The sequence below is a fragment of the Chionomys nivalis genome, chromosome 1 (genome assembly GCF_950005125.1).
Source record: "Chionomys nivalis chromosome 1, mChiNiv1.1, whole genome shotgun sequence".
Taxonomy (NCBI): domain Eukaryota; kingdom Metazoa; phylum Chordata; class Mammalia; order Rodentia; family Cricetidae; genus Chionomys; species Chionomys nivalis.
In genome coordinates, this window is record NC_080086.1 from 8,021,949 (window position 1) to 8,036,358 (window position 14,410).

The 14,410-nt window shown below is 40.8% G+C and overlaps 1 protein-coding gene across 10 annotated transcripts in view; it reads left to right on the forward strand.

Annotated features, from left to right (window-relative positions):
- Window positions 1–14,014, forward strand: part of Abcc9 (ATP binding cassette subfamily C member 9) — a 127,097-nt gene extending 113,083 nt beyond the window's left edge. For 8 of the 10 annotated variants that reach the window (XM_057763719.1, XM_057763779.1, XM_057763746.1 and 5 more), the window contains 5 exons: window positions 567–675; window positions 2,195–2,298; window positions 3,117–3,250; window positions 7,534–7,596; window positions 11,174–14,014. In XM_057763719.1, the coding sequence (XP_057619702.1) occupies window positions 567–675; window positions 2,195–2,298; window positions 3,117–3,250; window positions 7,534–7,596; window positions 11,174–11,311 (548 nt within the window). In that variant the 3' untranslated portion in view covers window positions 11,312–14,014. Of the gene's footprint in view, window positions 1–566; window positions 676–2,194; window positions 2,299–3,116; window positions 3,251–7,533; window positions 7,597–7,954; window positions 8,131–11,173 lie in introns of all 10 variants that reach the window. The other 2 variants (XM_057763727.1, XM_057763769.1) reach the window with 1 other exon arrangement.
- The last annotated feature ends 396 nt before the right edge of the window (window positions 14,015–14,410 follow it).

Here is a 14,410-nt window from a genome sequence, read left to right on the forward strand (position 1 = left end):
ATCTCATGTCGGAATTTGCTTTCCTGTTCATAATGCCTTGTGCTATTCCTTACAGCCATGGGTGACAGGCCAAAGGCTTTGTCTTCAAGAAGTTTGTATGTATGGAACTATACAATAAAAATTAAATAAATACATACAGGATGTCTGATTCCAACAAATCCTATAAAACAAGAAGGAGAGGTGAAGGCATTCTAGAAGAAACAGTATCCAAAGGAGAAAAGTGATATTGGCTCTCATGACCAAATACTGAATAGTAACAGAACATTCCAGAACATTCCTTCAGGGGAAAATATGTCAGAAAGACAAATCTCCCCGGAAGTGTACATTTTGTTAGAGACAGATGTTTCTAATTCTTTAATGGGAAGTTTTACATTCTGTGTTTCAACCCAGAACTTGGAAAAAAAATTTATTACTTCATTCATTGTGGAACTGCAACTGAGTCCAGGGCCTCATGGCCAGGCAAAGGTGGAAGAGAGGAGGGGAGAACAATTTTAATTATTAAATGAATGAAACTCTCTCTCTCGTGAGTTTGCTACATGTCTGTGGCATTTATTTTTCTGTAACAGGAAAGATAGTCATTGATGGGATAGATATTTCCAAACTGCCCCTGCACACATTACGCTCTAGACTGTCCATCATTCTCCAGGACCCGATCCTGTTCAGCGGCTCTATCAGGTGAGTGCTCTAATTTGCTGACTTTATCAAGATGAGAAAGCTGGTCACGCTGCCCCATAACTGGAATAGAAGCACCCAGGTGTGCTAGCCTAGACGTGCGCTTTGAGCTCTCTCTTGTTCAATTCTATAAAGCCCACAGTGACTGACAACGTTTTTGAGGTATCCCGCCCCATAGACACCTGTCTGGTTCCTGTGTGTCGGTCCTGAGCTTAGAAGATAATGTAGATCATCTCTATTTGCCTCCCTGCCTCTCACAACTTTTGCTCTCCTCAAGATCACTTGGACAAAGTGGCTCCAGGGTTCTCCTGTCCTGGTTTGTCATTTCCCATAAATGAGTAAAAAGTTTAAAACAGCTGGAGATATTTACTCCCCCAGTAGTTGCTTTTATTCCTCAGAAAATCCTTTGGGGTCACATTATTATGTCCACGTTACAAATGATTGTGTTGAAACTCAAAGCTGTTGTGGCTTTCCCAAGTTCATATTCCATCTAAGTGGTAAAATTGCCATCCAGTAGCAGACTGTCTGAGTCCAGGGTCTACCAAGACATCTACTGGATCATTGGGGTGGGTGGGGGAGGTGTGGCTCTTTGTGTATGTGTGGCTTGTTTTGTTTTGCTTTGTTTTCGTCTTTCTCCCCTGACTCCCTTTCCTGTCATAGCTTAATTACAAAGAAGTATTTGCTACCACCATTCAAGAATTATTATTTATATTGAAGAAAAGCATGTATGAACTATTATTCATTATTTACCTGTAAGATTTCTTTAATTAAAAGTCCTAGTGGTCCAACGTTAGACAAAGAACTGTTGAGTAACTAAGGAATGCTGGGAGTGGGGTGGAGTATTCCCTGGGAATTAGTTATCCAGTATGAGGTGGTCGTCCCTGGAAACATATGCATGCAAGTAACATCATATGGACTGAGCAGGTTGTGTTTTTATATTTCTATATACACCTATATGTACACACACACATATGCATACATACATACATACATACATACATACATACAAACAGACAGGCAATTAAAGTATATAGGCCATGAATGTGAGAGACAGAAGGGGGATGTATTGGAAAGTTGGCAGGAGGAAAGAGAAATGAAGAAATTATGTAATTATAATTTCATTTTAAAAATAAAAATATTTTAAAAAGTTCTAGATGCATTAAGTTATTTAGTAGTAATATATCAACTTGTATCTCTGCTATACTCCAAATCCTTCTAATGTATATTATATATTCCCATATAGACTTAAGTGTTTAACATCAGTTCTGTGGGATATTTACTAGATAGTATTTGGGTTATACTAAGCATGATAAAGATCCAGGAAATAACATTGTTCATATTATATTATATATGCAAATATGCCTCGTAATGTCAAAAATGTTTGGGCTAACATTAAAGGTCATTTATACATTCATCACTAAAGTACAGATTTTACATTTGCTCTGAGCTGAGTCCTGTCCTGGTGTTGAATATATTGTCTCGTGTTTATTATTGACTGATAAGCAGAGATCTTTCCTTATAGGTTCAACTTGGATCCTGAGTGCAAGTGCACGGACGACAGGCTGTGGGAGGCTCTGGAAATCGCCCAGCTGAAGAATATGGTGAAATCTCTGCCAGGAGGCCTAGGTACACCTTCCATTAGTTACTTAGAACTACAAAACTGACTCCACATGCCTCTAGCTCCTGGCTCAGTAGGACGGCCTAATTCTAGAGTCAATTTTTTTTATCTAAAAGAATTTATTTTAAAAAATTATTTATTTTTGTTTATGTGGACCTGTTTGTCTGTATGTGTATCATGTGCATGTAGCCAGTGCTCACAGAGGCCTAAAGAGGAGTTACAAGAGGTTATGAGCCATCATGTAGGTGCTGGGGGAAAAACACATAGGTCCCTTGCAAGGGCAGACAGTGCTCTTAACTGCTGAGCCATGTCTCAGCCCTCATCTACTTTGGTTGTTTGTTTTAATAGAGTTACAGTAGTACTGGAGATGAAAATGAACTCAACCCCCATCCACTGTGACAGTATAGATTAGCAGGGTGATATAACAGAAAGAGAAGTGGAATTGGGGTTGACATATTCTGCTTCTTCTCAAGCCCTTCTATACATTAGCTAAATGTGACGTTGGACAAACCATTTGCTCTCCCTAGGCCACAGGTAGATAAATTCCACAGTCTCCTGGGAGAACTGGGTTAAATAATTCAGCGATCCCCAAGGTCTTTTGGTCTTGCAAATGTCCTAGCAGTATCTCTTAGATGTTAGGACACAATTCTCCACATGCTGTCACAGATAAGATGAACCAGCCTTATCTTCTCCCTGACTCTCAGGATGCCATCTCTTCAACAGCACACCAGGCTAGTCATGCATATGTCGTGTTTTTCCTGATCCCTCTCCGCCCTTCAAAAGTTACTAACTGTTCTTAGTGAGTCTCTTACTTATCCTGCCTCAGATGCTACTGTCACTGAAGGTGGGGAAAACTTTAGCGTCGGCCAGAGGCAGCTGTTCTGCTTGGCCAGGGCCTTCGTGCGAAAAAGCAGTATACTCATCATGGACGAAGCCACAGCCTCCATTGACATGGCCACGGTAAGTTTCCATCTCTGCTGTGAAAGCCAGTGTGTTGGAAACGCATTGGAAAATGGCAGCGAATTCTTCTAACTGGGTTCTGAATCCTAAGCTTTATCGTTGCAAATGACTCCCCCAACTAACTCCTTGATCAGCCAAAGGAGGTTTCTGTTACCAAGACTCACTTTTAATAATCCACACTAGGACTGGAGATTCATTGATTAAAAAACAAACTCAACCTTCATCCACTGGGAGAATACAGATTAGTGGGGTGATAGAACACACAAAAAAAGTGGAATTAAGGTTGAGATATTCAATTTCTTCTTACATCCCACTACTCATTGCCTGAATGTAACCTTGGACAAGCAACTTGACCTTGTCTCTTAACCTCTCCTTAACCCTTTCATTTGACATGAATTCAGACTATTAAAACTGTTGAGAAGAAATGAGAAATAAGGACCAGATACCTATTTGTACATACACACACACATACCACAAAAACATGTGGGGGTGGACATTATGAAGTCATCATCTATATTATACATCATAGAAAGAGTCAATCAAGAAAACAAGCATGTCTTTAACCCAAGCAATTGACCACATTTCTTTGTAGTGGAAATGTTGGAAATCTATCAACATATTTGCAATATATGACTTTATAATTGACTGAGTTTATTGTGCCGAGAAATGGATGGAGAAACAGTAAGCACCATGGAGGACAGAGAGAAGAGGGACCCCTGGCACACTGTTGGGGAAATGAACATTAGTACAGCTGTTTTGAAAAACATCGGGAATCTCCTCAAAAGCAAAAACTAGATCTACCGTATGACTCAGCAAACTCACTACTGGGTGTACTTCAAAAGAACTCAGACTGTAATAGACAGGTGTCCACATGGCCTTGCTCACCTCAACATTATTGTGTGTGTAGACAGGAAGATAAAAAGAATGTGCTGTGTAGAGATCAGGGGATGCTACACAGCCTTTGAGAAGGGGGTCACTCTGCCACTTGTGACAGTATGGTTGGAACTGGAGGGCACTGCACTAATGAGCCAGTCACAGGAAGACAAATTCTGTATGGCCTCCCTGACAGAGAATCTAAAAGAAATCAATATCATCGAGACAAATCAGAGCTGTTGGTATGGAGCTCATGTAGGGGAGGTGGTTACCTAGGGGAGAAAGGGAAGGGAGGGAAGGGGAAAGAGAGGCTGTTTAGCAGAGGTCTCAGCCTGGAAGACTTATCAGGACCAGATCTTTATTTTCTATACATCCCCAAGTGTCATATTCCAGGGTTCAGCAGATGAGAGCAGTGTGCTGGAATAAGGAATAAGGCCACAGGTCATGAGAACTCAGCTGCGGAATATAGACCTCTTTTCAGTAGACCATGATAGCTACAGCCATCTTTGGCTACAACTATTTGTATTGTTAACATGAATAATGGCTTGAGTTAAGAATTGCCTTCCCCGTGTACTCATGGGAAAGGCCAGAGCTTTTACATCCCTAACACCATGCTGCTTTCTTGATGCTCACTTCAGACTGGGTAAAATGACCCCCAAATAAAACCATTTCAAGATTGTTAAGAACCAACCATATATGAAGGTGTTAATTTGACTCCTTCCCTCCTCCTTGCTCCCTACCCCAGTGTCCTAAGTTAGAGGGTCACTGTGTAATCCTGGCTGGCTTAAAACTAGCTATCATGCCCAAGTTGGCCTCAAGTTTGCAATCCTCTTGCCTTGGCCTCCTTAGAGCTAGGGTTACAAACAAACCACTACACTTGGATTCACATCTTTTTTTTTCTTTTTTGCCTATTAAGACTAATCAAAGTACAGTTCCAAGTTACATGACTGTGGCGACGTAAATGAATGCAGACAGATTATATAGATATATACAGCTTTAATAAGGAAATAGACTTACAGGACCACAGGTTCCCGCGGAGAACAGGAAAAGCGGAGCAAAAGAAAAAGGGCTGCTGGGATCACGCCTGGCAGATTTATCCGTAAACATTAGCCCGAGGCGAACACGCCCCCAATGGGTGGGGCTATATCCCTACATCTCCCCCTTTTGTCTAAATAAGATAGAACTAAACCAAATACAACTATATACAATAATAACAAATAATAAATATAACAAACAATATTGAGAACAAAACTTTTGCTAAACATTCTATCTCAAGGAGTCTAAATAACATAGAGAGTAACTACAATTATATAATCTTTAACTCCATCAAAGATCTGAGAAGGGAATAAATATTACTTAACAATCGAGAGATGTCCAAAATGTGCAACAATTGACAGAGACAACTGACTACCTGGGCAATCACCCAGTCTCGTTTGCAATGTTGAGTCAACCAACTTTGGCTAAGGCCTAACATAACTGGCATACCATTTTTAGAACTATCCTACCCTGTCTTGGCAGGATAAGACAATCCTGTTTCATCCACTTAGGGATAGTCTGTATCTTTGTCAGAAGTTGAGGTATGGGCTTTTCTTAACCCAAAGGCCAGTTCTGCCAAGAAGACAAGCTCCCAGTGGAGTGTCTTTGGTTCTCAACGTTCTCTCGGGAGTAGAGTGGTGTTGCCAGGAGTAATTGTGTCTCGTTGGCACAGAAATTTTAGGTTAGATTAAAGGCCATTTTCTACAGCTCTTGAAGAGGCTGAAGATCATACTATCTATACTAAATATAATCTCTATGTAACTAAAAGACCTGATTAACTTAAAAATAAATATGACAAACATATAATTCTCAATACCTATCTAACTTGAAGACTAAAAGAATAAACAACTGTGTAATATATGAAGACAATGATCTTCAACTGTAAACAATGTCATAGTATCAGAGGTAAAAATGTACAATGTAATATGGTAGATGTATCAATACAATATAGACAAAGTTATCAGTGAGTCGCCATGATTCTCTCACTCCAGACAGATGCAGGTTAAGATCTTTCCTGGTAAGCCAGCTCGTGGTACTACACAGAATATTAAAAATGGGTTAGATCAATATGTAAGAGCTAGCCAATAAGAGGCTGCAACTAATGGGCCAGGCAGTGATTAAAAGAATACAGTTTCCGTGTAATTATTTCGGGACATAAGCTAGCCATGCGGGTGGCTGGGTGCGGGGAACGCAGCCTGCCACTCATATTACAACACATGACATCACAGTTAACATAGTATAAAATAACAAAATGGCCTATGATTGAAAGTAACACAAAATTGGTGTTACCAGTCAGGTTCAAGGACATCTGCTTCAGCATGGCAGAGAGCAGGTGAGAGTCAGGACTCAAGCAGCACCAAGCGGTCGGAATGAGATGCGGGGGTAACTGGGTCTTCCTGTAGGAGTGAGGCAGACCCTTCACCCATAGCGCTTTTCAGACATAATGATAACCATAGTTTAGAATGTGAAGAGAAGTATTTTTGTCTTAAACATTCTGTATGGGTCAAAGTGCAAACGTTGGCATAGACTTCGATTTCTCTTTGTTTGCTAAGTCAAAGGTCAGTGCCAGGGTAGGCTTTGCTTAGCTTCAGTCATATGCTGCTTGTGGTCAAATTGAAGCAAGCGCTTCCAGGCTCCTGTGATTCCTTTTCTCCTTTGAGTTCCTGGCAAATCTGTAAATCAGATGGACCGCTGAGCTGTCCTTTTCAGTTAGCATGGATCTCATCATGGCACTTTCAGACATAAATGCCACCACTGTCCTTCCTTCTCATTCTTGCCCATCCCCCACTGCCATTACCTATCCCCCCCACACACACACACATTTCCACTTCCTCCAAGGTCTTCCCTTCTGCTTTCAACTCACATGTGTCCCATTACTCCCACCCCCAGCCACTAAGATCCTCCTCTGGGGCCGCAGAGCTGCCCAGTGGTGAGGAGCGTGCCCTGATCTAGCAGAGGACTCGGGTTCGGGTCTCAGATTCACATCTGCTAGCTCATGATCACCTCTAACTCTGTTTCAGGGAGTTTGGTGCCCTCTTCTGGCTTCTGTGGGTGCTTGCACACTCTCAGCATAAATGCACATGACATACACAAGGAGAAAAAATGTTTTAAATAAATTATTTTTTAAGAAAGATATCTTCCTTCTTTCTCACGTTCCCCTTTCTACTTAGGACTACTGACTCTCCTTGCATTTTGAAGACATTTCCAAAACCCAGCCTGCTATTGCTTACACTTCCTCCTTAACACCACAGAAACTTTGGAGTGGGCAAGCTTAGAAGGAACTAGGCAGTGGAGTATCAATCTTGGCGTATAAGATGCTTTGGCGACAGAAAATAGGCTCCTGAAAATTAAACCTTTTCTTTTCCTTTCGGCAGGAAAACATTTTGCAGAAGGTGGTAATGACAGCCTTTGCGGATCGCACAGTCGTGACCATAGCTGTAAGTGACAGGCGTGGGGTCTCTTCCCTCCTTTGTAGCTTGGGTTCCTAAGTTCCATCCCCAGTTTAACTAATATTTATATACACTTTCTCAATTTCTACTCATTTACCCGTTTTAAAGCAGAAGACAATGAGATGCCCATGGCCTAGGGAGGCAATGTCCCTTCCTTAGGTAGCAGTGATTAGGTTGATGAGACACTTAGCCCCAGTTTGATAGCTTACAAGGGCGTTAGTTTTCCGACTCTCCCTTGTGTTTGGCGGGATCTTTGCTCTCACTGCAGCCCCCTGAAGACTGTTCTGGAAACGCTTGTCCATTCTCCCCTCTCTGACGCTCTTCTCTCTATGGCTCTCTCCTCCAGCACCGCGTCTCTTCTATTGTGGACGCAGACCTTGTTTTAGTCTTTTCGGAGGGTATTTTAGTGGAGTGTGACACTGCTCCAAACTTGCTCGAACACAAGAATGGCCTTTTCTCTACTTTGGTGATGACCAACAAGTAGATCACCGTGCTCTGCTCTTCCGAGTGCCTCGTTCTCTGGTAGATGTCTGAGCAGACTCGCTTGCGCCTGCTTAAGGCAGAGCTGAGGCTGCGACTGAAGGGGGTGCCGGTGGGGAAAGGGGGGGGACTAACCACGGGGTGTGGCTACACAGGTCAGCTCGCCCAAGTGTTTGCATCGCGTGTGATACTGACAGGGGAGCGTGCTTATGTTTACAAAGACAGCATTTTACGAAGCCGGAAGCAGGTTTCCCTCTGTGCTAAGTTGATTTGAGTCTCTTTTCTAGTACCCCTTAAAAATGCTTCGTGTATTACCTGCTTTAAGTAATTTAAAATATGACTTAGTGCAACTGCTGGGGAGCCTGAGCTGGTGAGGAACACTTGCTACTCTTGGGGGAAAGCCACCCTCTGAAGGGCATCTTTCTCAAGCTCCAGGAGAAAGAAACACCATTTTCTCTAATTTTCCTGATAAGGTCTGTGGTTCCTCTGCCCTAAAGAGGGGCACATGGGTTCATTCTCACCACAGTAAATGATCTAAGAAGCTAGAGAACCAGCTGATATGAAATATTACTTCTTGAATACAAGTCAAGCATTGTCTCACTAGAGACATGTAGGGAGAATTCCCTGCTGCCCCTTCATGAGTGCGAAAAGAGAGGATTGCCAGACCCTTGCTACCCCAGGAGACCAAGTCTCTGCTCTGCATGAAACATGGTGGTGGTGGTGGTCAGTCCCATGAAGTCTTTATCTTGAAGGTTACTTGATCACGATTTATATCTTTAAATGAAAAGTTGCCTTGTTTTATAACCTAATTTCTAACTGTATTTGTGAAATACTTTTCACTATGCACATCTTATTGTGGAGGTCACTAAACTCCCAGCATCCCCCGCACACCTAAAGGTCACAGGTTGAGGCATAGCTACAGAAACCCGTGCTACCCAAATGGCTCTCCCCTTGCAGAAGGAGCGACATCTCTGCTAAGATTTCTCTCTCTGCCTAAAAGGTCCCCTGTGACCTTGGTTATCTGCCACTGAAGCATTAAAATTTCTTTAAAAAAAAATACGTGTTTTCCCAGCTTCTCAAAAGAGCCATCACATACCAGATTAGTTCCTGGTATTTATTTATGGAAACAAGTTATTCCTCGCTCTCCATTGGATTAATTTCTTTGGAGCATTTTGAGATTTTCTTCAACACTAACTGATCCCACACTTTTTCAACAACAACAAGAAATTGTGTGGATAAATGGAGTAAACACAAATGATACTTATTTCTGCTGGCTAAGATTTTTCAATGTTCTTATAATTTTAGTAAACATTATTTTTGACTATTATAGTAATGTTTATAAAACTGTCTTCATAGACATAAAAGCCAAATTCGTTTTTAAGCACCTCTGATATGGCTATTGAAGAAATACTATTTTTCTGAAGAGAAAATGCATCAAGAGCTCTAAAGTGATTTGCTACGTTTATTCCTTCCAAATGTGTGGGGGTGCACATGGCTCTGCTCTTTTCTCAAAGATGGCATTGCCCTCCAGCTTCTGACAAATTCCTAAAAATAGCTGTGGGTGACTACGGAGGACTTGAAAGTGGCTAGTGCCGTGTGAGATTCACCATGTGTCTAAAATACATCACGCATCTCAAACAGCAAGAACAGAAGAATGTAAACAGACTTGTGAAGATTTTTATGTTGGTTTCACATCAAAATGCTAACACAGAGAACATATTGAGGATATGTATTATATATATGTATTGTATGTATGTATTATGTATTGTATGTATGTATGTATTGTATGTATTATGTATTGTATGTATTATGTATTGTATGTATGTATGTACTAGAGTTGCTTTCAACTACTTGTTGCAGCTTTCAAAATGCATCTCCCAGCAAATTTAAAACTGCATGAGGCTGCCTTTAGATTTTTGTGGGATAGGCTGATCTCAGCAAGAATAAACACCAGCACAGAGAGTTTTTTTTCTACACCAACAAGAGAATTGCTAACAGCAGCGGGCAGTGATCATCAGCTTACTTGTGCCAGAAAAGGTGTGCAGTGTCCACACAAATTATCTCCCATTGTGCTGGAAGGCGGGCGGGGCCGCTGCCATCATTATAGGTGCGAAGCTGCAGCATGCATGCTTGGGATGCTGATGCCGATTGCCCAGGTAACAGGTGTGGAGCTGAAGCATGAGCTGGTCTGACATCAGAGTCTGTTCACATACGTTATTACATTACTCATCGAGGTTGGTGACTACCCAAGGTATCCAGGTCCAGTTACAGGATGCAAACACTTTGCTCCCTGAAGCTAGGAAAACCTGTCTCAATAATGATTCCATGATGATTATTCCGTTAGTTATCTAGTTCATCTCTCCATTTTTCTTGATCTGTCTGAACCCTGATGACATCCCTGATAAAGTGGAGAGAGGGAAGACCCACTGCTGAAGAACATTTTAACGATTCATGATTACATGCATGTGGTGCACTTAACATATGACACATGCTGTATAAATGGCAGTTTTCAATATTAATATTAACATCAAGGCTCCTATTCCAGTGGGTCATATGGGAAGTGAGCCACTGACGGATGGTGATCTCTGTCAAGTAAGAGACTACACATCAATAGCCCTGGATAACAAATGCCGAATAGACTTCCCCAGCTGGGATTTCCCGACCTGAATCTCTCAGGGTCCTTCTTATTGTGTGTTGATTCAGGGACTTAGTGGGCTCCCACATGAGATAACTGTAATCAAGAATAAAATATAACTGAACTGGTTTGCAGTGACTCCCTTCAGCCTATCCTTGAGGCACCTTTATTAGTAGACATGGTTGTCAGGTTTCAGTACAGTAGTGATATCACTAGCTGCACTAAAGGGAAGCCAGAGCAAACAGAACTAACTGCATTCATTGGGATTTAAAAATATACTAATTAATTAATACAAGAAAAGGGTATTTCTTGGCGTACCCAAAGTAAAGAAGTAACCATGCATGACCAGCCTGTGAAGTGTTCATAGTCATTGCTTTGACCCATGTGTTCAAATTCGTAACAAATATTCTTGTTTTTTTTTTTTTTTTTTTTAAATATGTGTTCGCACAGCACCGAGTCCATACCATTTTGACGGCAGACCTGGTTATCGTGATGAAGCGAGGAAACATTTTGGAATATGACACCCCAGAAAGTCTCTTGGCCCAGGAAGATGGGGTGTTTGCCTCGTTCGTTCGTGCGGACATGTGAGGGGATGCCTTTGCAGTACTGCTCAGATTCAAGCGCCTGCAGTCAGCACACCGAGGGAGCCTCACCTTGGCCTTCATAGGGCGGCACTCTAAGCTTCAGCGAATTTCTGTATGGAAAGCTGAGGTCTCTGTTTCATGCTTGGTGTAACAGTTTCCTGAGATACACTTCTTGTAGCTTCATCCATAGCTTATTTTTCTAATGACCAGGCCAGGTTAGAATACTAAGCTAGGTTAACACATCAAGCTACCATAAGAGGTGAGTCAGTTTGAATTAAGCCTGGTCAATGTCTGTCACACATGGGAGCTGAGGTGAGTCCTCTGTATAACCACACTTCCTGGGAAGACTAACCTTGCCTTGCTGTTGGGTGCCCATGTGGGAAGAGAGTAAAAAAAAAAAAAAATCATTTTCTAATGAAATACTCAAGGTCATGATCAACCTTAGGAGAGTATTTTCTATGCTTTTAACATTAGTAATGCTGGTTTTTTTTTCATTTTTCTCTTTAAATAATTTCCTGTCACCAAAAAAGATCACATTTTTGGCATTTCTGTAAAGCCAGCCTCTTCCAAGAGAAAGATCACAGCAAGGGGTTGAATATTTGAAAACTTTTTACATGTCTCTGATTTCCTCTGTCCAGTAAGGAGAAAGTTCAAGTTAGCTTCCATCCTGCAGTGATAGGTCAGTGAAGCTTTCTGGAGTTTAGTTCAGCCAGGTAATGACTCTAAACCCTGAAATGCTATCTTATTCAGGACTCAAAAAATATAGGTAAATGGCCTTATCCATCACACACACATGCATGCACTCTCTCTGTCTCTGCCTGTCTCTCTCTATCTCTCTCTCTATATATATATGTGCATATAAATGTACACACATATATAATTTTCATGCCACATCTTAGCTGTATGTTAATCTTGACAAGTACACATTCCTCAAGGGTACCAGATTCCCTACAATACTTTTCTGTGGGAGAGTTACATAGGTAATGAGTGCTTATTTGTTCTTGACAAATTTACCCATAGACATTGATGACACACATGTGGCCATTTGTTTTGTTATCATTTTAGTGCGCAAGAATGTACCAGAAATCTGCAGGCTATTGGTGTCCTATTTTACCTAGATGCTAGTTAGTAAAGTCTAGCTTGCTGGATATTTGTTTCGCTGTTATTCTAGCTAAACTCTTGCCCGTCTGATACAAGCATTGCTGAGTTTCATATCAGAGTCTTCACACATTGCAAGATCTCCAAGACTCATAATTGATACGTAATGCATTTGTTTCAAGACTTAATATTCTTGTATATCAGAATATATTAATGAGCCTTCAGAGATACAGAACCCTATATTGTAAGGACTTCATGAAGATGGACAAAAATGGTTCCAATTGCTTTGCTTAAGTCACCACCATTTTTGTCCCACATATAAAACTTTATTAGGAGAAAATAATGTTCTAGTTGCAGAAAGTCAGCAGATCACAGTCATTACTGAAAAATTCAATCTCAAAATTACTTTGCAAAAATTTGACTAATCTACTAAAACACTGTTGGTTTGAAAAAGTTCTGTTGGGGCTGAATATCCATGATGTTTATTATGAAGTCACACTTCCTCTCACATGGAGAGGTTTGTCTATAGACGTAGCCCCTTCAGATGCAAAACTACACTATCCTGTACACAAGGGATCTTTGGGTCCCTAGAACCTTTACTTACTTCAGTTGAGTAAATATTTGATTATCTGTGAAACCAAACCTACCAGATGGAGTCAGGGGGATATTCTCAGTCAGGTAATTATATATTATTTTGTTCGTGTTACCTTCAATGACAGAAAGGAGTTTGTAGGCAAAATTTCTCTGTGCCTTGGCAGCCACTCCCAAATAAATACTCAGATACTTAGTACTAATTATAAATGCTCGACTGATAACTTAGGCTTGTCTCTAGTCAGCTCTTATAACTTAAATTAACTCACTTGTATTATTCTATGTGCTACCCGAGGTTTGTTTACCTCATCTATAAACTTCCCAGGTTGCTGCTTCTGTGTCTGGCTTGCAACTCTCCAACTCTACCCTTCTTCTTCCCAGAATTCTCTCTGCTCCCTCAAATCCTGCCTTGCTATGGGTCAATCAGCTTTTTATTAACAAGGAGAGCAACACATCTTCACAGTGTACAGAGATTGTTCCATAGAAAGCATTTTTACTACTTGTTTTAAGAAAAATGTCATGGAAAAAAATAATCTCAACAGAGTTAAACTTTGCATTCATCTAACCAAATCAACCTCATAAATATTTACTCTTTACTATCTATAAAAATAATTAAGACAAGAAAGTTCATAGCAAAATGACAGGGTTATTGGTGTCATTGTTCAAGTAAAGATCGTTTCCCTCAGAGATCGTGACCCCCTACTATTTCTCACTGAATCTAGATTACGTACCATAAGATCTTTCTAAGTAACTGGTATTATGATCTGTACTATACCTTGTTTATCTTTGTGCCCTTAGCATTAAAGACAAATATATAACTCCACATATATATGGCAATTTATCAGTTGATTCTTTTTACTGCTAGCCACACAGCTGTAACTATGGGTTACTCTTTACTAGTCCTTGTTATGTTTATTCTATTTATTCTCAGTATATTAAATTTGTTTATGATGTACTTGTATGTTTACTCTCTATAGTTCATGAGAACATATTGGCTTATCTAACATAATAAACTAGTCCTTTTGTTTACTCAATTACAGTGGGCGACTTTTCTTCCACAGACAGTTCCATTGCATGTTAAGCAGTCAATAGATGTTAAATCAACATACATGCCAGCCAATACCTGACCTGCCTGCCTTCATGATTTCCAAGAGTCATGTATGTGCACCATCACTTTAAAAACAGACTCCAGGACTGTTTCCATTGAGTGGGCTTACTCTTCTTCCTCCTCCTCCCCCTCCTCTTCCTCTTTGTTTTTATTTTTCTAGCACCTTGAACTTGAAGTGTTTCTATGACTGGTGTTCCTCGCTGATGCAATCTTGTTTTGAATCTCGCCTGCGAAGATAGCCAGGGCTCACAACACCATTTTTCTTTTATTTGCCATTTCACCAGCAGTGGAAATTCTAAGCATGAA